We start from the raw sequence: 20428 nt of genomic DNA, 5'->3' as shown, positions 1-20428 counted from the left end.
AACCTTTAAATGCTATTCATGGCTTTCAGCAATAACCTGCTACAAAGCCTATCCTCATATGTGTTATGGACGTTTGTGAAGAATCTAGTAACCCCCGTCCCCTGCGAGGCTAGAGTCTGATCCACCGATGGCACGCAAGGCTATCTATCGTAGGCGAAGTTTTGACGTTTTGAGAGCGATCGAACCAAAACAACCTTTCCTGGCCAAAATGTCCTCCGGCCGCATTTTCAACAAATTCAAGAATGGCATATCGCCGCCTTCGTTCATTCGTGGGTTTGCATGGTACTCGTTCGTGATTGTGAGCTGGGTACCGGCCGCAATCTTCTTTAAAAACAATATCGGAGCGGTAGGAGAAGTCGGCGGAGAGTCGATGTACCCGTACTTGAACCCGACTTTCAACGAAGGATTCTCCAAAGACCTGTGCTGGATTAGTAAAAGGAATCCTGCCAAGAACCTGCAGAGGGGGATGATTGTGACATTTTGGTAGGTTCTCATTCACGGTTGACGAACAAGGAGCTCATAGACATGGAATTGTAGGAGCCCATCCCACCCAGAGGTCCTCAGCATAAAACGGGTTATCGCGTTACCAGGCGACAAAGTCATCACTAAAGCGCCATATCCATATCCAACCGCTGTTATTCCTGTTAATCATGTTTGGGTCGAGGGTGACAACAAAGATGGAAGGAAGACCCTGGACAGCAATCATTACGGACCCATATCGATGAATCTCATTACGGGGAGGGTTACACATGTCCTTCGTCCTTGGAGAGGCCCAGTACGTTGGTGGGAGTTCGAAGACAGTAGGAGGGTCATTAAAGGTCGTATACAGGATGCACCGCACTTCGATTGAAGGGTTTATGGGTAATTGGGTACCGGGTCACCCGAATCGTAACGTGCTTCAGGACATACAGGGTCCATAGGGTCAAAGGTCAAAATCCGCCCCCAATACATCGATGGTCAGAAGGAGTGTGGAAAAGTCAGCAGAGGTCGCGGGGGCGGTCCATACACGGCTGAGGAGGGTGGTAATATCATAATGCTTCTGGAGCGTTGGAAGAAGCGCTTTTTGGGGGTGGGGGGGGGGGGCGCGGGCAGGAAAATCCGGAAAGACAGAAGGGTTGCTGGTGCATGGTTGGTTGGCCTGTAGTGGTTTGTCCTGAACAGAGATCTTGTTAAGATATGAAATATCACCACTTTGCAGATACAAGGAAAGCAAGATATCAGTTCTGGAATACATCCAGTTAGTGGTTCTACTCTTCCCGAAGGCCGAAGGTGATTGAGATGGCTTGTTCCTGAACTCTTAGAGACACCATCCTGTCCATTACCTAGATACAGGGGAGAGCTCAGTGACTTGTGTTTTATATTCTAATTTCTGCTCATACTTTGGAAAAGCACCGGGGAGTAAGTATGGAGTATATACCCACGAGGCAAGGTACCCGGGTACCTTACATACGGCGTCACGTGCCTCCAGCTTCTTCAGCCTTGCCTGCCTTACCGAGCTTTGACGAGAAAAGATTGAAGTCCGATGAGTGCTTTATCCGATATACAACCGCTCTCTGTCACCACCTCGGTATCTTTCCTCGACGTCTCCAAGAGGAAGTCCTGAAGGTGACTCCATTGGAGGTTGAGGTAGGGCCATGTCCTGGGCCTCCCGAGTCGCCAATTCGTTCTTTTCAGGTTCAACAAGCACTGCTCGCGAAGAGCGCAACGAGATTGGGTTTGCAGATGATGGACTGTCAGGAGGGAAAGGGAGCTTCGCGGATGGTATATTGGGAACAGAGACTATCAAGTCAGAAACAATGGCACCGCAGGCGGATGAAGAAATGGAGCGACCACCCTACCTACACGTGAGCTGATGATTTCTATCCGGAAGTACAATGCTGATTTGCGTAGTCGATGATCGCTGGAGGACTTGGTGGTACGACTGGTGATCTCTTGATGCATTCTTTGGACACCGTGAAGACTCGCCAACAAGGAGACCCCCATATCCCGCCGAAGTACACGACAATGTCTGCGTCATATTCAACCATTCTACGACAAGAGGGTATCCGGCGAGGCTTATACGGAGGGTGGGTTCCCGCCATGCTTGGATCTTTCCCCGGCACCATCATATTTTTTGGGACCTATGAGTATAGTAAGAGGCATATGATAGACTTTGGTATCAGACCAGAACTTGCTTATCTCACAAGTGGTACGGTTCCAAATCCCTTTGGCAATAGCGAAGCAATACTTACATGTTCATAGGATTTCTTGCGGATTTTGCTGCCTCATTTATATATGTCCCATCCGAGGTCCTCAAAACTCGCCTGCAGCTCCAGGGTCGCTACAATAACCCTTTTTTCAAGTCTGGTTATAACTACAAAGGACCAGCTCATGCCGCCAGAACAATAATACAGCAAGAAGGCTTCATGGCTCTTTTCTACGGATATAAAGCAACCATTTTCCGCGACCTGCCATTTTCTGCCTTGCAATTTACATTCTATGAGCAAGGCCAGCTCTGGGCTAGACGATGGAAGGGGAGTAAGGACATCGGAACGCCCTTGGAGCTTCTGACCGGTGCCGCTGCAGGGGGACTTGCCGGTGTGATAACATGCCCCCTCGATGTGGTAAAGACGAGGATCCAGACCCAGGTCAACCCTTCTACAATACCGCCTGTGACGCAAACTCCCGCGCACAGAGCGGTGCCGCAAGAGCAAAATATGCCTCGCTCAAATACAAATCCGAAGCAGCAAACTCGGTCGATATCTACATCATCGCCCTCGACACACACTCCTCGCCCTGGTTCAATCAATCTACATACATCCTCTGTGGTAATTGGGCTCAAGCTCATTTATAAAACGGAGGGCATTGCTGGTTGGTTCCGGGGTGTTGGCCCGAGATTTGTGTGGACCAGCATACAGAGCGGGAGCATGCTATTCTTGTATCAATCAATTTTGCGCCAATTGAAAGTCATCTCCCCTCCTGGCGACTTGGTGTCTGTAGTGTAATAATAGGGTAACAATGTTTTTGGCGCGGAGCCATGTTACGGGGGGTACAAGTGTATATCAGATCAGCATTGGGCGGCGTTAAGATGCATGGATACATAGCATGCGGTACATAGACAAGAGATTTTCATTTTTCAGAGGTTCATTGTTGACCGAGTCTCGTCGGCAAAGAGTAGGATTCGGTAGATAGATTTCGAAGTCGAATTGGGAATTTTTTTCCAGCACATGATTATACCATCAGCACCTATGAACATAAAGTTCTCAGGGCATCTATTAGTACGATGCACCTCTTCCCCTCTTCCCCTTTCCTCCTTTTCCCCTACCCTCTACCTTCCTTTGCTCCATGGCCCTCTTCCCCTCTCCCAGCCTAAGCCGTCCTGCTCAGGATGCAGGTAGAACCACAGCCTTGTCCTTCTCTTTGAGGCCCGTCTTCGTCTCCACATGATGCGTACTCAGAACGGCCTTTCTGATAAACGCACTTGCCACAATCGCAACCGCAGCAATACAAGTGGTGAATATCCACATATTTCTCATACTCCATGCAAAGGCCTCTTTCACCGCAAGTTTCTGAGCCGCATCATGAATATCCTTGATGATCATGACATTTGCAGCTGCATGCCCCCCGGTCAACGCGTCTGTGATATTAGGGGACAGATTGATCGGAGGCAATGATAGCTTCGCAACTCGGGTGTCCATGGAGTTTTGAAATATTACACCACAACAGACGACGGCGAGAGCAGTTGAAATATTGCGAATGAACCCGAAGGTAGAAGTTGCTGTCGCCGTGTCATCTTGAGAGACAAGCGCTTGAATAGCGATGAGCGGGGCCTCAAAAAGCATTCCCTGACCTAGTCCAGTAACGATTTGAAACCCGACGATTTGACTGACCGGTGTATGGGCCGAGAAGAGGATATAGAGGCCATTTCCAAGTGTCATGATAACAACTCCAATGTATAGGAACTCCAGGTATCGACCTGTGCGATGAATGACAACTCCCAAAGCCATCCCGGTTAATGCTTCTGCGACAGTAATTGGGAGGACTAAAATACCAGACCGAAGAGGCGATGCTTCAAGGGCAGACTGAAAGTACAGAGGGAGGTAGTACTCGCCTGCCATATAGTCCTATTCGTGATGAGTAAAGGGCATGAAAGTGGCACATTTGACTTACTATCCCATGCATAAAGCACAACACAAGGCAAGCCACATTGGATTTATTTTTAAACAGGTCGAGGGGCATAAGGGGGTATCGAGCAAGTCGCTTTTCACTAAAGATGAATAGCCCGGATATCAAACCGCCAATGATTATAAGGCAGAGAACTTGTGGAGATTTCCATGGGAATGTAGCTCCTCCAAACTCCAGTCCCAGGAGCACCATGAGGGTCATTGCGAGGATAGAGAGACTTCCAGCCCAGTCAATGGCTTTGAAACCTTCGACTACGGCAGTTTTCGGATTATGAACATCCATAAAGAAGAGCAATAGGAGAAATGTCGTTCCAGAGATAGGGAGATTTATCCAAAAAGCCCATCGCCAGGACAACTTCTGTGTAAGTATACCTCCCAGAACAGGCCCCACGCCTCCAGCGACGGCCCAAGCCACCTCGAAAAGGCCAAAGTAGAGGGGTCGTTTCCTGTTATCTGGATGAGAGGGTTTCATTCACTCTGAGTTCTTGGGCCGAAACGTACCTCACGCTGAACAAGTCTGAGATCGTGATCATGACAAGTTGAGATATACCACCCCCCGCAGTTCCCTGAAGAGAACGCCCGATAATGAGCATCTTCATATCGACGGCCTCGGCACAAATAATAGAGGAAGCAAAGAATAGCGCTACAGCTGCCAAAATAATGGGTTTACGGCCCCATATATCTGATACCTTTGCCCATATTGGACCTGCCGCAGCGTTTGCAAGCTGATACCCCCCGCCAATCCATACATAGCCTGCAGCTGAGTTCAATTCAGCTGTTATCGTGGGGATTGCAGTGGCTACAATAGTCTGATCCAGTGCCGACGTAAAGGCAGAGAGCTGAAATACATATCAGGGGTTAGTGGACATAAGAGGTTGGAACTATGGAGGTAGGCGTGTTTTGATATAGAGGTTTGCCAGGTTGGAGAGTCAAAACGACAGTAACCGACTTACGTAGACGCCTGCAAGAACAGCTATCAATCCAATTCGACTCCGAAGCTTCTCGGGTTCAGGTTCTGCTTCAGGGTCTATGGTGTTCGCATTGAATTGCCCCAGTTCGTAACTCGCGGCCTCGATCTCGACCCCAGCACTGGCTGTGGTCTTATCACTCTCCCCGGATGGGTCTGCGGCCATAACTTGGTCTTCTGTGCAGCAGAAAGAAGCCAAGAAAAAAAAGATTTATACGTGTACCTGAAAGGAATCAAGCAAGAACATACATTCTTCAAGACGGAGAAGACTTCAACGCCCCATTTATGATGGACAACTCACGGTCCGCACCTCGCGCAGCCGTCCACACCGGGCCGCATGTTGATTATTCAGCACAGCCATTCTGGACAAATTCCGGCCGCCGTACAAGGGTAGCTAGGGGCGCCGGAAGTTTTCTACATCACTCGGCGCAGCTTTGTTGCTACATCAAAAGCATCATACGATGGAATCTTCGAATTGAACGCCCACCACGGCACCCCTCCGCTCAATTCCCTTTGTCATAACGGCCTCGATGTCTGTCTTTACCATGCTGGTATAGACAAGACGGCACGCCTGCCTGCAAAATGCCCAATACGCCTGTTCCTTCCAAGGGAGCACTACGAACGTTACGCAATCTTGCACTCGGAACCTCATGCACAGTTGCCTTCAGCGCTGGCTTGATAACAGAGGACCGTCGTCGTCGTATACATGCTGCACGAGAAATCCACAACAATGCCAAACGGCTCAAGTCGTCGAGGCAGTACCACAGTTCTGGCACTGCGGCGGCCTTCGATGAGCAAATCATGAAGTCCAGAGATGAGGGCTTCTGGGAAACGACCGGCAGATCACCGTCAAGAGCAAGATCTGAATCCTCAAATACTGGGTCATCGAAAGCCCAGAAGCCTATAATCCCAGCTGGTCAAGAGCACGCCACTTCCCAACCAAGCTCGAGATCTGAGCTGCACTCCCCAGAGCAACCCCCGGCTCAATGGAAGCCTCGGCCGATCACAACTCACTCTCGGGGTCGATTACTCAAACGCGAGCTGTTTACTCCGAAGCCCTCAAGGGCTTCATTTGAGCTTGCGTCCATGACTACTCGCAAGGAATCAGATGAAATGCCCCGAGCAGAAAATCGCCAAGAGAAGCTTGCTTCTGATATAATGACGCTATTGGAAAGCGAACCAGACCTGGCGAATGTTGATGCGGCAGCTTCACGATTCTTTGAGGCTTTTGAGGAAGGGATACTTGTCGATAATTCTGGCATCGATGCGCAGCTCATGGATGCTGCGGTTCAACTCTCGAAAGCTTGTATGGCACAGAAGAAGTTAGAGGCCGTGGAAAAGATCCTTGATATAGTGCTTAGCTATGGCAAGATCGAGCAAGAAGTCTTTCTCGCTTTCAACCCTGCAGCTATCATAAAAAAACTGATAGAGGGACCATTTGATAAAGCTTCAGGTCACACAAGGATCGATGAAGGGAGACTGAAGAAAGCGTGCGCCCTATATCTAACGAAATTTGTGGAAAACCCCAAAGTCATAAAGAGCAACATGGGACCCATTGGTGAAAGATTATGCGCCGAGACATGCCGATATGGGATGTTTGATCTGACTGAAGCCTTGTACTGGTGGACGACGAAATGTAACGGCGAGATGTCGGTACGCAGCGTCGACCGCCTTATAACTGCCGCTCACGGACGAGGAGATCATAAGAGGGTTTTGAAATATTTCCGAAGATTCTACATCCAAAAATCTCCTAATCAGGTAGATTTTTACAAGCTTGTTGGCCTTGTCATCGAGTCCTCCTTTGTTTCCGACACGGACTCTGTCTCCGAAGAAATTTTGTTTGCTGCGGCTCGTATGGCTGAGCGGGAAGGCCTTGCAACTTCCACTACCTGGTTTCTGAAGATCCTTGGGCACGACTGGAGAAGTCACCAGGAGATAGACAGGACCCGGGCACTTTTCGAACGCCTTGAACCCTTCCTTGATCGTACCAGGCATCCTCAAGCAGTGTATGGGGCTATCATACAGTTTTGTGTCGAGGCCAACAATGAGCCAGCCGCTCTCTCCTACTATGAGAAACTACAGGAATTTCACGACCCGACCCCTGCAGATGTGCGAATATATGGTCACTTTGCTTTGGCAAAAGCCATGCGGAACGATTGGAGTGGTGTCAAGGAGGATTTTCACATGATGAAGCAAATGGGTTCCGACCGAAACGATTATGGTGCTGCATTCACACCTATTTTCAACCTGTTCGCGAAGTCACATCCGGTCAAAGAAACAGAGGAATTTCTGCGTGATTTTGTTGAACAATATGGTGTAGTCTTAACACCTAGTTTGTCGAATATCGTGATTCACGAGTATATCAAAGCCCGGGAGCTCGATTCCGTTTCCCGCTGGTTGGACTATATGGCTTGTGTCAACTGCAAGGTGGATCCTATGTTTTTCAACATGATTCTCAAGGAATGCTATAAGCAATGGAAATTATCCTTTGAAGAATTACACCAACTCTATCGATCGGTAGCAAGCCTAGGCCCCCGGACCCGGCGGTTCATTAACAACGACACTCTATCAACACTTCGTCATATTGCCATTACCGATTCCGGCAACAAAGTTGCAGAAACAGTCAAAAGGCTAGAATATCTGAAGCTGCATGTACCTATAAAGCGTACAAATTGCGGTCGTGATATTCTGGACTCCATGACCGTGGCGCTGGCCAAAGGTCAGGCGGCCAAAGTGTTGAAGATATACCGGCAAGCTCTTAACGAGCAGATTCCACTTTCCGCATCGACTGTCACTGTTGCTGTAAATGCTTCTCTAGAGCTTCACCCCAGAAACATTGATGCTACAGCTTGTCTACTACGAGATTCGCAGCAAAACGGTCAAGATTTGAGACACGCGTTGTCCTCGATGTTTATCCGCCAATTATCAGAGTTGGGTAACAATGTCACCACCACAAGTAATCTCATCAAGGACACGGCTGAAAGCACCATTTCTGCCATGGAATCTCGCGGTGTTATTGTTCCACCACATGTTATAACGCATACCATGAGTGCTCTTGTAAGACAACAACAGCAGCGTCAGGCCATAGACTTCTGGGAGTCGATGTCTCATCGCGCCGGTCACCCGCCAATACCGATCGATCTGGCTACCCTTACTACCCTTCTTCAAGCCTACATTGGACTTAAGGATCCCACTGGTATCGAGTGGGCCATTCAAATGCTCAGTGTAAATGACCTGATTCCGGATAGGCGGTTTCGGAAAGCTCTCATCAACGCTCGAAAGGAGGCGAAGAAGCAAAACACCCCGAAATTTTTCGATTCTCTCCATCGTGCCCTCGAAGTTGTCACAGAGATGCGGGCCAAGGTGGGCCGAGAAAAAGAGAATGCCAAGATCAAGGCTGTACAGATCATGGAGAAAGCTATCGATGTAGAAACATCTAGAGGACGTAGGATGGAGATCAAGCGAGTTGAGTCGTCGGATCTGAATCCGAGTGCATTCTCAACAGAAGCTTGGGCGGTTTCTGACCCCAAGTCAGTACATAGTTTAGATGTACCACCACCAAGTATAGCTCGTGTGACTGTTCGGTAATCTTGTTCATAATAAATATCACATGTTACGTACCTACCTATGTACTGTTGTAAAATTATAGGGCATTGTCAGCTCCAATTCTGACTCCTATCTACTTAATTGCAGCACGATTTCTTGTAGGAGAGCCGACTATGAAGTCAATAGGTGTCTCATAGGTATAAGATTTATTATAGAGGTTCACTTGTAAGGAATTACAAAGCCTCCTGGGATTATAGCACAAAGAAGATCCATGCGTTGACATTTTGTGACGTTACCTAGCCACGTTAGGTACTATGTAGGTACCTATAAATATATTTTTTTTGCTCGCCTCTTAGACGTCATTTTGTAAACAGACGGTTTTCCAGCTACGGGCCACTTGAAGCTAATTTCCCGCTCCGACAAGTGAGTCAATGGTTTCCAGGACGTGATGTCTATTGTTGTAGAGTGAGCTTATGACCTTTCTTGTCCTATCTTGGCTAATACATTCTGCTACAGTCGAATACGACGCATAGACGGCCAGCTCGACCGGGTGCCGCTGGTACATCCCTCGATCCAAGATGGCATACTCACCGGCCAGGACGCGAGGGCTGTGGCTTCTCCCCGAATCACACAGCTACAGAATATAATCAAAACTCTCTCGACAACGTCCTCATCCACACCTCTGTTATCCGCATGGCGAATTTCGGCACTCCTTGACAAAGTTGCTCTCTCAGAGAGGACAAATGAAGTTGTGGAGGGCGAGGAAGTTGCTCATGTGCAATCATATGAAGAAGAATTAGAATGGCTTCTTGTCAGCAAAGCCACGGTGCAAACCTACGGCCTCCTCCTGAATACTCTTTTGGAACAAACGATACCTCTCAGTGACGATATCTGGTACTGGGACGAGGTTTTGGGATCATACACATATACGGGCCTCTACACAATACAGACCTCTCCGTTGAGAGTTTGGTCTTGGATGAAAGATATTTATTACGATGCGCAGACTCGGTTTGCACAACTTCGAGAGGCACCGGCCGACGCGATATCCGCTCGTGAGATAGGGACAAGCCTGACGGATAAATGGAAGCAGTTCTACGACCTCGTTGGAGAGAGTATAAGGGAAAGATCGGTTGCGGACCTTCAGCGTCGTGTTTTATCGCCAGTTGCTCTCTCTCGTACTCAAGCCAGACACAATCAAGCAAGGTTGAAGAGGTTACGAGAGATGAGTGCGAGTGGACTAGGTGTGCTCATGGACGAAGGACTCAGTTTGGATATTAATGATGGGAGTAGTGACTCGGCCAAGATAGAGGAGGCCGATAATCAGGAATGGAAAGTAGTGGTGGAACGAAGCGTTGCTCTGATGGATACAGTGCTCCGCAATGTGACGGCGCTTGAGACAGGAGTATCTGACTTCGAAGACACAGTCTTTGCTAGTGTTGAGGATGACCCGGAGCTCTCATCAAGCGAAACTGAGGGGGCTGATAGGAACCAGCCAGCAAAGCTATCGAGGCGTCTTCAGCATATTCTTCAGACCCACATACCGAACCACATTGCAACATCAAGGAAGCTGACTTCTGAGTATGGTCGACCATCGAGGCTTGTTCGATATTGGCTACCCGCCGGAGTTCTACTACTGTCATCAACAACGATCTTAAGGATACTCGTTAATAGGAAGGCTGAGATTATCACCTGGTTCAGAGACCTTAATTCTACGATCCGAGCCTTTTTGGTCAACTGGGTTGTTGAGCCTGCGAAGAAGGTGATTGGCACAATTCGCCACGATCCAGATAGCGAGGTTGCCATCATGAGCAAGGAAAGCTTAAAAGGGGATAGAGACAGTCTCGAGCGGATGGTAGTTGATTTTGCTATTGATAACCCGGCAGCTGCAGAAGGTGGGGATGGTGCCTTGACTGAAGCACAGATTGCCGAGATTAGAGCCAAGGTGAAAGAGGGCGATCTCACACCGGTCTTGCGTGCATATGAAAAGGATCTCCGGAAACCTTTTAAGGGTGCTGTTCGAGGTGACCTTATACGAACTCTTCTGATCCAGGTTCAAAAGACCAAGGTCGACGTGGAAGTTGCTATCAGTGGCATAGACGCGCTGCTGAAAAGCCAGGAGCTTCTATTCGGATTCTTCGGTCTGACACCAGGTGTGTTGGTCTGCTTTGCAGCCTTTCGATATCTCGGAGGAACATTTGGCAACAAGAGAGGCTTGAGCAGGGACAAAAGGGTCGACCAAACAGTGCGAGCGCTACGAAACATCGATCGAATTCTCACTCTGGCTACCCCCACCCAGAACAACTTACTGTCATATAAAGATCACGGTTTGCTCCTGTGCGAAGTCCACGTCCTTCGAACACGTGCTCGTAGATTATTCCCCGGCGAGATCGAGAGGGAGTTCCGGGAAGACGTCAGCGACCTCTGTAACATAAACAGCGGCATCCAGACGCAGCTCAAGGTCCTTGAGCGGATAAGATGGGGATATTCGAAGTGGCTGAAATAAACCAATATATAAACACTATATGAACCCTAATAGAAAATGTTTATATCCCACGATGCACATGGTTAATTACAAGTGTACTTTGTACGATTGATACCCGTACCAAGCAATTGCCCATTTGTAGACGCCTTGGATTTTTGGCGCAGATGCGGTGAAGATACCTTATATTACGGTAAACCATCCCGCTAAAGGGAAAGGCAACATCAATCAGGAACCTTACCTTAGGTATCTCCAGCTAGACGACGGGTCAAGCCTCTTACTGATACGGAACGTCCAAATCTCTTCGTCTACGAATTGGGGATCTCTCCTGTCTTGTGTCTTGTGTCTTCCGTCTTTCGTCGCCCTTCGCTCTTACACGGTCACCCCTCGAGCGCAAATCGATCGAGCGACCAACCACCCGACAATCGCCCCTGACCCACTTCCCACCCCACACAATCATCCAAGTAGACATTCAGGTCTCCCAAGCACCTCTCCGCCGCATCGTCTCCTTCGCACGACCTTCGCGACCAAATCCGAGATGGCCGGGACGCGCAATTATGACTTCTTGGTAATGCCGAGCCCGGCGGATCTGGGGCAGACGTGGAAGAGCTAACTGGGCACTCACAGATCAAGCTGTTGCTGATCGGCGACTCTGGAGTGGGAAAGTCGTGCTGTCTCCTCCGATTCAGCGAGGACTCCTTTACGCCGTCGTTCATAACCACCATCGGCATCGACTTCAAGATCAGGACGATCGAGCTGGATGGAAAGCGCGTGAAGTTGCAGATATGGGACACGGCGGGCCAAGAGAGATTCAGGACTATCACGACCGCTTACTACAGAGGTGCTATGGGAATATTACTGGTTTACGATGTCACCGATGAGCGCTCGTTCAACAGTAGGCAGACGCTTTCCGGCCCGGCCTTGCTACAGCTAGCTAACCTCCGCTCCAGACATTCGAACCTGGTTCTCGAACGTGGAACAGCACGCTACAGAAGGCGTGAACAAGATCCTCATTGGCAACAAGTGCGATTGGGAAGACAAGCGTGTGGTGTCGACTGAACGGGGTCAGCAGTTGGCAGACGAGCTCGGCATACCGTTCCTCGAGGTCTCGGCAAAAAGCAACATCAACGTCGAGAAGGCCTTCTACAGCCTGGCGTCAGATATCAAGAAGAGGATAATCGACACCTCGAAAATAGATCAGGCAACTTCTCAGGGTGTGGATGTTGGTGGTGCGCAAGGTAGTGGAAGCGGGGGGAAGTGCTGCTAATGGGTGGGTAACGTGCGTTCTGTCAGTTTGTCTTTTAAGAGCAGATTATGGGCGGAGTTTGGTCATATCACACGGTATTATAAATTGAGGGCATATTTTTGTCAATCGCGTTCAATTTGAAACTACATAGGTATATCTTGGTGAAGTGTTCCCCAGAATAGCGCATAACTCCATCCCTCAAGTATCCATCCAGCTACCATAGCATCTCTACATTTACTATGGGAGGCGGTTCGTCTCCCAGACCATGTTCCCGTTCTACCGGGTAAGGACGGCGATGCCATTCTCTGATGAACCTCCGAGCCTCGTCACGGTCTTTGAATGAGATCATATACTTCGCTGCCCCCCGAAATGGAGTTCTGCTCTGGAGTCCTTCAAGTCTTGACTTCTCCTCCTGGGCAGCATCTTTCGGCTGTTGTTCAACCCGGACAACGGGATTAGTTTCGGATAAGGCCCAGTGTAGGTTGCGACGTTTGCCATCGGTACCCAACGCATTTTTCAGCTCGTAAGCTGTGAGGGCCAAATCAACCGAAAGCTTTACCAAGCCCTCCTTGTTGCTTAGCCTGCTTGCAATGCCTTGGGGGCCACCTTCACTAAGCACCCCTACCATTCCCCGTTTGTAAGGTTTGTTCATCAAGCGCAGAGAAAGCCTGCTCTGCCCTGGTACGAGTGTAAACGACCTGACCATCTCTTTCACATCCTCTCCCTCCCTTAGGAGTCCTGGGGGAGGAGGCAGAGTCGCAGCCGTTAATGACCCAGTATGTGCTTTGGACAGGGCGTGCAGTCGGATCGTTTGGTCGAGGTAGGCCCGGGCAGCATCGTCGCTGGAAAAGAGAATGAAGTAATGATCGAACGGTTCAAGGGTATAACTGTCCCGGGCTGGGAGGACTACATGACATTAGCACCTCGAAAACTTATCGTATCTAGCATCCATACCTCTGATAATGCCGCTTGTCCAGCCCTCGATATGTTGGCCTTTAGCACCTATCCGATAGAAATCACTCTCTTCCAGCCTTTTGCTGGCAGCATTCAACACCAGCACAGCTGCATCCAGTCTGCGCTTCTCATCTTCCCGCTCGATCTGTGCTCTAAGCTCCGGTGTGCGTTCACGCGGCGAAACACCACCGATGAGGTGGTAATTCTCAACTGGCAATGGAGACCTCTTCTCTGAAGCAATCTCTGGCTTTTGTCCGAAGTCAGCGTCCCATCGAAAGGGCGGCAGCTTATCCACCTGCTCCTCCTCGGCCCGCTTTGTAGGCTCCTTTTCTTCTGGGAACAGCTCATCAAACAACGACTTTTTTGGTGGTCTTCGAGACTTTTTTGGTGATCTTGGAAACTTCTTCTGTCCCTTCGTAGAGCTCGAGCTACCGTTCGTACTGTCGGACATATGGGCCCGTTGTACCACCTGAGCTAACTGCCGCAGTCCCCATGCTGGCACTAGGAACTGCGGAGGCAGTGAGCGCGTCAACAGCATGAAAGTTGTCTAATTGGCACTCTTACAAAGAATGTTATCGAGGCATGGTCAACAATAGCTCAGGATTTGATAGCGGGTGTGAAGATAGCTCGGGAACCTAGCGGGATAGCGCGACCCCAAGGCTTGGCGAGGCTACCAAAAACTTTCTCGAAGAAGTTTCAGCACGGCGATGAAAACTCAGCGGAGACGCCCAACCACACTATGTCAATTTCCCAGGATACCAAGATCCTGGAGGTCAAGATAAGGCCTTGGCAGAATCCGAAGGAACGAACGGATCAGAAAGGCGTGGCACGTGTTCACCTCTCCAGCCATGCTCTCCAGGATCTGGGACTCAAGCCCGAACAGACATGCTATCTATGGAAGGCTGAAGATGGCCCGGAGAAGCGGAGGCAGGCTGTCGTATGGTATTCTCATGAGAATTCTATGAGGAAGAATGTCGCCCAGATATCAAAGACGTTCCAGGATGTATGTGACTTCAACCTTGGGGATGACCTGAAGATTAGTGCTGCCGGAAATCTGGCTATAGCAGAGTCTGTTGTTTTGAAAGATATTACCCCTCCTGAAGAGAATAATCAAGCGATTCCTGAACTTGATCGGCCTTTTTGGGAATCGCATATTGCAGAAAGTCTTTGTAGGTAACATCTTCGCTTCGTCCTTGCAGTTTTTCTTTCCCTTTCAGGGTCCTATAGACGATGTAATACGCGCGGGACTTTAATCCAAGTTCTCTCCATCTTATCAGATGTTGGACCTCGAGCCACTCAAATTTGGGGGCGAATTGAGGAGACGAATTCAGGATCTAAGATTTCTATATCGATATGTTCAGGGCATGGCTAACAATTTTCAGGGCTTGCCCAGGAATTGTTTCCTGGTATGACATTCAGCATCTCTCGTAGGGGCAGTAAACGGACTTTCAAGGTCGTATCTATCAATGGCAGCCCAACCAATATGGGCAAGTTCAATGAGAGCTCGACCGTGAAGATAGGCAGCGAAAGCAACGAAACGAGCACGCAACAGAACGGGCTCACACATCGTCTCGAGGTCGTTGACATCGCAGGTATTGACCAAGCTTTGAAGAAGCTGAATAGATTCCTGAGCAGATTTGATCGGAATTTCATACACACTGCTCCCAAATCATGTGCTGCCCTTTTGCATGGTGGGCCAGGGACGGGCAAGACCTTCATTATGGAGAAAATTGCAAGCACCGGTTGGGGAAGGGTGTTTGAAGTCGGAAGCACTGTCACACCAGCGAACATAAAATCCATCTTTGAGGAGGCCAAGCTTAGCCAGCCGAGCGTCATACTCATCGACGAGTTAGAGTCAATCGTTTCGAGGGAGGAGCCAGTATCATTAGCGATTGCTAAGGCTTTGGGTAAGGAGCTGGATAACCTCCTTAAGGGTCATTCATCAAATTCTTTGCCTCGCGTTTTGGTCATTGCAGCTACACAAGACGCTGGAAGGATACCAATTTTCTTGAAGAAGAGAGGCCGATTCACGACAGAGATAGTGCTACCACTACCAGATGCTACAGCGCGAAAGATGATTTTGAGGTCTTTGGACTTTCCACTCCATCCATCAGCACGAGACGAGATATTGGACAAACTTGGAGATCGGACACATGCTTATAGTGCCCAGGATCTGGTGCTACTACAGGATGCAGCCAACGAATTCTTTGAGGACAGGGCAGAAGAGAAGGGTTGGGATGGGAGTGAAGAAGACTGCCATTTAACGCAGGAAGATATTGAACAAGCGCTGCTCTTGGTACGACCAACAGCTATGCACGACATAACATTACAACCGCCGAAAGTCAAATGGGAGGAAATTGGAGGTCAGAAGAGCGTCAAGGATGAACTTCGCGAAGCCGTTGAGACTCCGTTACTTGTAAGTCCCCTGAAATGCAATATTTCCATCTTACTCACTCGTCTGCTCCTAGTACCCCGACTTGATGAAGCGAGTGGGCGCTACAGCCAAGAAAGGTATCCTGATGTACGGACCTCCAGGGTGCTCGAAGACCCTGAGTGCCCAAGCCATGGCGACAGAGATCGGCTTCAACTTCTTTGCTGTCAAAGGCGCCGAGCTTCTCAACATGTACGTTGGCGAATCTGAGCGGCAGGTGCGCGAGGTCTTCGCCCGCGCCCGCGCTGCAAGCCCCAGTATTATCTTCTTCGACGAGATCGAATCCATCGGCAGCAAGCGCGAAGGCCGCAATAACGGCGTCAATGTCCTCACGACCCTGCTGAACGAGATGGACGGTATCGAGACCCTGAAAGGCGTCATGGTACTCGCTGCGACGAACAAACCCCAGGCCCTCGATCTGGCTCTGCTCCGTCCTGGACGCTTCGACAAGCTGCTCTACGTCGCCCCGCCGGATCTCGTCGGCCGCGAGGAGATCCTCAAAATCAGAACACGCCGGATGGACATCGCGCCAGATGTCGACATTGCGGAGCTGGCGCGCCTGACGGAAGGCTATTCCGGGGCGGAGCTGGTCAGCATTTGCTCGCAGGCCTGCGATGCCGTGATCCGAAAGTGCAGGGAGACGAAGTTGGATCTGCAGGTTTGTATGGAGGATCTCTTGAACGCTATTCGGGTCGTGAAGAAACAGATCACGCCGGAGTTGGTTAGGGGCTATGAGAAGTGGGCAGCGGGCATCAGGGGAGATACCGATTAGTTGATAGATATTGATAGGGCTTGGTAATGGAAGTACTGTAGCCCTCGTATCCGGAACTGAAATGTGTGTGTGTTGCGCCCTGGTGTTTGGAACTGACAGTATCTAATGCCTGAACTATAGAGCACGGGAGGAAATATAAGCCTTCTGCATTACTTAGATTTCTGGGAGCAATTTAGAGTATTCTGTTGGATATATTTTAAAGAATGCTTTGCTTATATCTGGCTGATTTGAAGATGGTGAAGGACCAGACAGGATGATATTCTCCTTGACTCGTCCCACCCCACTGTGGGGCTAGCCGGGGACATGGGCCGCTAAGCGGGTTAGGAATAGTCCTCCCGAAGAACCCTGATCTTGGTAACTTTTTTACATTCCAGTAGGGCTCCGCGCAAAGGACGTCAACAACCCGGTTTGTATGTCTAAGAAGGTGATCTACCATGGCAGACCAGAACTCCTATCTTAGGTACAAACGAGACACCAGGCACTTGCTGTACTGGATGATTCACGCCTCGAACAGCATCATCAAGTCTTCATCTTCTCTACCAATCTCGGATGCTGCACCAATAACTGTGAATACGACGGGCCAAATTACAGCGTCCGCTCTCGTGCCTCTCTCAAAGCTCATTGCGAAGCACATAAGTCCAATTCCATCGACAATTTATCGCCTGTTTCAGTCGGTGATAGAGGCAAGAACAGCTACTCATACACTCTTTCAGCAGATTGTCGCCAAAAAGCCGGATCCGGAGATCGAAAGGAGTAATGTTTCTCACAAACGCTTCATTGATACTCTAACTGAGGCCTTTGAAGTCTTGGGAGGCAAAGCATGGGCTTCAAAACAGAAGTCTGAGACCGTAATCTCTGATGAAGAGGACGTAGACGAGGTGATATTCACGAATAAGTTTTCTGTTCTCGGCCTCGACGAGCCCAACGACGGGGAGGAGGTAGATGATGCAGTTGAGGGAGGATCCGATGAGGGCTCCTTGGGCGCTTCAGCAAAACAGCCGAGAAAGAAGACTTCAGGCAAAGGTAAGAAGGGCAAACGAGGAAAGAGAGCGAGAGGAAAGCCGAAGTCAGCAGTCAAGGAAGCCAGCCTGGACGAAGTTCCATTAGAGAGCTACCGCATCATCGAAGACGAAAGTGGACTTGTTACCGACTATCTGATGGCTGTTTACTCGCTTGTCGCGCAATGGATCGAGCTTCGACATTACGTGCAAGGGCTTTGGCGCGAGGTATCATACGGCGGCCTCAACAGCGCTGTTGCCGGAGCCATGTCTAATATAGCTATTTCGATGATTAAGCAAACACAATCAGCGATTTTTGTCGACTTTCCTGGGCATGAGTCCTATGAGACCGTCATGAAGACCATCACACGTGGGGACCCAGAGAAGGCCCAAGGCATGTTTCACTTGGGCCTACACCTAATGAAACCCGGTTCTGGGGTGGTTGAACAGGTTCAGGAAATGGATCTTGACGTCAAAGAGCAATTTTTAATACACGCTTATTGGGATCTTCTCGACTTCATAACGGATTTTCAGAAGACTCGCAGTGGCAAGCCAACCAAGCCTATGTTGTCCGAGATTCGCGATTGGGATCCTAATTTCGATCTCCAACGAGCTAGCAAGGCACAACGCATCAAGTGGCGTCGGTCGTACACAATCAACTGGTTGTACGACTTGGTCAACGTCTTCTCGTCCATCGTTGTCCAACGCAACACGATGAAAGGCCAGAATATTGTTCTCGAAACGACGGACTGGTCTACAAACGGACCATGGAATAGACACCGAAGACTATTCGGCTTGAATGAGTTTGCTGGTGATATCACTTCTCTTGCAATGCAGAAGCCTGGTACCGATGTTCGACAAAAGATCCTTCCTCATCATGTTTTCCAGATCCAGTGCATCGTTGATTCTCTGACAGTCTCCCGGGGTTGGTCACTTAATAGTCTTAAAGGTCATGTTCTCAATCAGCCTGCGCGAGGTTTTCGTCCAAGGCGAGATGTTGACCTCTTCTTGGACCGCCAAAATGAGAGACTTGGTCATGGATATTGCAACGCGGTTGACATCTTGATCCAGCTTTTCGAGAAAGATGCTATGCTACACGGTGACCCAAATCGCCACAAACTGCAGTCCGACCTGCTGCGGGAGTTTCGCGATGACCTCGTGGATTGGCTTGGGGAAACTAAGTATATGTACGGCTTGACGACTATACCTCCATCTCGCTTCTCCAACACCAACACGAACGGTCTCTGGGAGTATTCTCCATTCCTTTGCGGTGTTGGGTTGATGGAAGCACTGGAGCTTGCGTACGGTATGAACTTATTGATATGGGACAGAATGCCAGAGCCGATATGTCTCATACATCTGCATAATATGCTGGTACAGAAGGGCTATATTAAGCAGGAAATCGGACTATACGCGGCCATGCAAGGTCTCTTCCCGACTGCATTCTTCGCTGATGGAAAAGCCCCCACCTCCGACTTTGGCGGAGCCTTTCTTGCAGTGTGCAGCGAGACTGGTTCTCGTCGCGCGACTTTCCAAAGGCGGATCATCACACGGACCGTCACTCGTACTGCAACAGAGCTCCATGGACTCTTGAATATGAACATGAATCGTTTCTTCAAGCAAAAGTCGTTTCTCAGGCTCTATCGCGAGGCAGACTGGGTCCCTGAGCGCATTCCTGATGAGGAAGTTCCTGTATATTCCTCGTTGGGTATGTTCCGCATCGGCCAGACGAAACTTGCAGTGGATCCAGAGACAGGCAAGAAAGTATTAGAGAATACAGCACTTGTCAATCGTGCAAGATCTGCTGGAATAGATGATCAGACGATGATTAAGATGTCATCACTGCTACAGGATAGCAGCATCGATCAACCGCTTCCGGAAGCAGTATTGGCTTCACTCCCCGAAGGCTACAAGATGACGTCCTTTTCTGAATATAAACGTGGTAAGGGAATTTCTGACGGCCCCCAGCTGTTGGACATTCTCAAACTCGACCTTATCAGCGATATTTCTGGCGAACACCGGCCGCTTCTTAGTCTGAACTACGTCTTTTTGACTGTACGGTTCATGGTGCTATTCCACCAGATCGAGGATGAGTTAAAGCGCCTCCGCAACCCGTTGTGGATCCGCGCATATGAGCAGGAGCCATTGATGATGCGAGAGAAGAGGGCGTCACTTACCACGTTAGTGCTTGCTGAAGAGGACGACGAGTGCATGAGGGTCATGGCTCGAGAGTTTCAGAACCCGAGAGCTGGATGCATGCAGCATATCTATTGGGAAGACCTGGACAGCTCTGACAAGGTGATGAGCAGTATGCGTGCGACGAACAACGATGAGGTCGGGCCTTCGTGTACAGTGATGTGAGAAAGAAGTCTCGAGATGGAGGAACTACAGCAATGAGTTGCATCTATCTACCTCACTCCATCCCAACCATACAAGATCCATGTACGAAGGCCAGTCCAGCACCTCAACCCCTTGCACATATGTCGCATTATACCATTACACTGCAATTGCAGATTCGATACGCCGGACAAGTACTGTCTGTAATAGCTAAATAAATCATATTTTTTCCCTTTTTTCTTAGAAGTATATCAAGGTAAGCACATACATAACATAACCCGTCAAGCTAACGCAAGCAAGCAAGCAAATACAATATAGTCTCTCGAAATCACTCTATATCTATCAGAACTTCTTCATCATCTCATCCCCCATGCCTCACATTTCCCGTTATTGAGATAAAGGAGGCTGTATAAATACCAATCCACTAATCTAATTCAATCCACTGCAATGTAGGTAAGTACTTACCTAGAACATGAAAGTAAAAGAGGATAGTATGTTCGGATATCGGGAGATATGATGGTTGTTAACCCCCCCC

General features: G+C 49.3%; 9 protein-coding genes across 9 annotated transcripts; 7 read left to right on the top strand and 2 right to left on the bottom strand.

Annotated features, from left to right (window-relative positions):
- The first annotated feature begins 194 nt into the window (after nt 1-194).
- Nucleotides 195-1061, top strand: M430DRAFT_125835 (hypothetical protein). Its single transcript, XM_024861965.1, has 2 exons — nt 195-483; nt 538-1061. The coding sequence occupies exons 1-2, from the start codon at nt 209-211 to the stop codon at nt 848-850; spliced, it is 588 nt and encodes a 195-aa protein (XP_024718349.1). The 5' UTR covers nt 195-208; the 3' UTR covers nt 851-1061.
- Nucleotides 1062-1634: 573 nt separating this feature from the next.
- M430DRAFT_30055 (hypothetical protein) lies at nt 1635-2984 on the top strand (the record flags this gene model as incomplete). Its single annotated transcript, XM_024865928.1, has 3 exons — nt 1635-1844; nt 1891-2188; nt 2242-2984. 3 exons carry the CDS (start codon nt 1635-1637, stop codon nt 2982-2984), a joined length of 1251 nt encoding a protein of 416 aa, XP_024718348.1.
- Nucleotides 2985-3173: 189 nt separating this feature from the next.
- Nucleotides 3174-5413, bottom strand: M430DRAFT_169833 (hypothetical protein). Its single transcript, XM_024863573.1, has 4 exons — nt 5354-5413; nt 4665-5002; nt 4150-4609; nt 3174-4103 (listed from the first exon to the last, which is right to left on the bottom strand). Exons 1-4 carry the CDS (start codon nt 5375-5377, stop codon nt 3363-3365), a joined length of 1563 nt encoding a protein of 520 aa, XP_024718347.1. The 5' UTR covers nt 5378-5413; the 3' UTR covers nt 3174-3362.
- A 180-nt stretch (nt 5414-5593) lies between these two features.
- M430DRAFT_36504 (hypothetical protein) lies at nt 5594-8755 on the top strand. Its single transcript, XM_024866940.1, has one exon. It carries the CDS (start codon nt 5713-5715, stop codon nt 8716-8718), a length of 3006 nt encoding a protein of 1001 aa, XP_024718346.1. The 5' UTR covers nt 5594-5712; the 3' UTR covers nt 8719-8755.
- Nucleotides 8756-9053: 298 nt separating this feature from the next.
- M430DRAFT_68594 (hypothetical protein) lies at nt 9054-11230 on the top strand. Its single transcript, XM_024869364.1, has 2 exons — nt 9054-9141; nt 9193-11230. Exons 1-2 carry the CDS (start codon nt 9125-9127, stop codon nt 11177-11179), a joined length of 2004 nt encoding a protein of 667 aa, XP_024718345.1. The 5' UTR covers nt 9054-9124; the 3' UTR covers nt 11180-11230.
- A 204-nt stretch (nt 11231-11434) lies between these two features.
- Nucleotides 11435-12422, top strand: M430DRAFT_44284 (hypothetical protein; the record flags this gene model as incomplete). Its single annotated transcript, XM_024867686.1, has 3 exons — nt 11435-11723; nt 11783-12050; nt 12106-12422. The coding sequence occupies exons 1-3, from the start codon at nt 11694-11696 to the stop codon at nt 12420-12422; spliced, it is 615 nt and encodes a 204-aa protein (XP_024718344.1). The 5' UTR covers nt 11435-11693.
- A 193-nt stretch (nt 12423-12615) lies between these two features.
- Nucleotides 12616-13893, bottom strand: M430DRAFT_21440 (hypothetical protein; the record flags this gene model as incomplete). The annotated part of the gene is made up of 2 exons (XM_024864516.1): nt 12616-13307; nt 13356-13893. The coding sequence occupies 2 exons, from the start codon at nt 13891-13893 to the stop codon at nt 12616-12618; spliced, it is 1230 nt and encodes a 409-aa protein (XP_024718343.1).
- Nucleotides 13894-14063: 170 nt separating this feature from the next.
- M430DRAFT_125822 (hypothetical protein) lies at nt 14064-16727 on the top strand. The gene is made up of 3 exons (XM_024861964.1): nt 14064-14524; nt 14738-15771; nt 15824-16727. The coding sequence occupies exons 1-3, from the start codon at nt 14095-14097 to the stop codon at nt 16556-16558; spliced, it is 2199 nt and encodes a 732-aa protein (XP_024718342.1). The 5' UTR covers nt 14064-14094; the 3' UTR covers nt 16559-16727.
- A 1493-nt stretch (nt 16728-18220) lies between these two features.
- M430DRAFT_68591 (hypothetical protein) lies at nt 18221-20098 on the top strand. The gene has a single exon (XM_024869363.1). It carries the CDS (start codon nt 18271-18273, stop codon nt 19915-19917), a length of 1647 nt encoding a protein of 548 aa, XP_024718341.1. The 5' UTR covers nt 18221-18270; the 3' UTR covers nt 19918-20098.
- The last annotated feature ends 330 nt before the right edge of the window (nt 20099-20428 follow it).

This window comes from Amorphotheca resinae, assembly GCF_003019875.1.
Source record: "Amorphotheca resinae ATCC 22711 unplaced genomic scaffold M430scaffold_10, whole genome shotgun sequence".
In the NCBI taxonomy this organism is placed as follows: domain Eukaryota; kingdom Fungi; phylum Ascomycota; class Leotiomycetes; order Helotiales; family Amorphothecaceae; genus Amorphotheca; species Amorphotheca resinae.
The sequence above is the reverse complement of the archived record's forward strand: the minus strand, read 5'-3'. Positions and strand labels throughout refer to the sequence as shown.

Excerpts from the sequence above, each read along its gene's own strand:
- M430DRAFT_169833 (XM_024863573.1), bottom strand. The coding sequence starts at position 5,377 with ATGTTCTTGCTTGATTCCTTTCAG. Across the intron at positions 4,610-4,664 it reads TCAGACTTGTTCAGCGTGAG|GAAACGACCCCTCTACTTTG; the intron begins GTACGTTTCGGC and ends TCCAGATAACAG. Across the intron at positions 4,104-4,149 it reads TGTGCTTTATGCATGGGATA|GACTATATGGCAGGCGAGTA; the intron begins GTAAGTCAAATG and ends CATCACGAATAG.
- M430DRAFT_68591 (XM_024869363.1), top strand. The coding sequence starts at position 18,271 with ATGAAAGGCCAGAATATTGTTCTCGAAACGACGGACTGGTCTACAAAC.
- M430DRAFT_125822 (XM_024861964.1), top strand. The coding sequence starts at position 14,095 with ATGTCAATTTCCCAGGATACCAAGATCCTGGAGGTCAAGATAAGGCCT. Across the intron at positions 14,525-14,737 it reads GCATATTGCAGAAAGTCTTT|GGCTTGCCCAGGAATTGTTT; the intron begins GTAGGTAACATC and ends AACAATTTTCAG. Across the intron at positions 15,772-15,823 it reads CCGTTGAGACTCCGTTACTT|TACCCCGACTTGATGAAGCG; the intron begins GTAAGTCCCCTG and ends GTCTGCTCCTAG.
- M430DRAFT_36504 (XM_024866940.1), top strand. The coding sequence starts at position 5,713 with ATGCCCAATACGCCTGTTCCTTCCAAGGGAGCACTACGAACGTTACGC.
- M430DRAFT_125835 (XM_024861965.1), top strand. The coding sequence starts at position 209 with ATGTCCTCCGGCCGCATTTTCAACAAATTCAAGAATGGCATATCGCCG. Across the intron at positions 484-537 it reads GGGATGATTGTGACATTTTG|GAGCCCATCCCACCCAGAGG; the intron begins GTAGGTTCTCAT and ends ATGGAATTGTAG.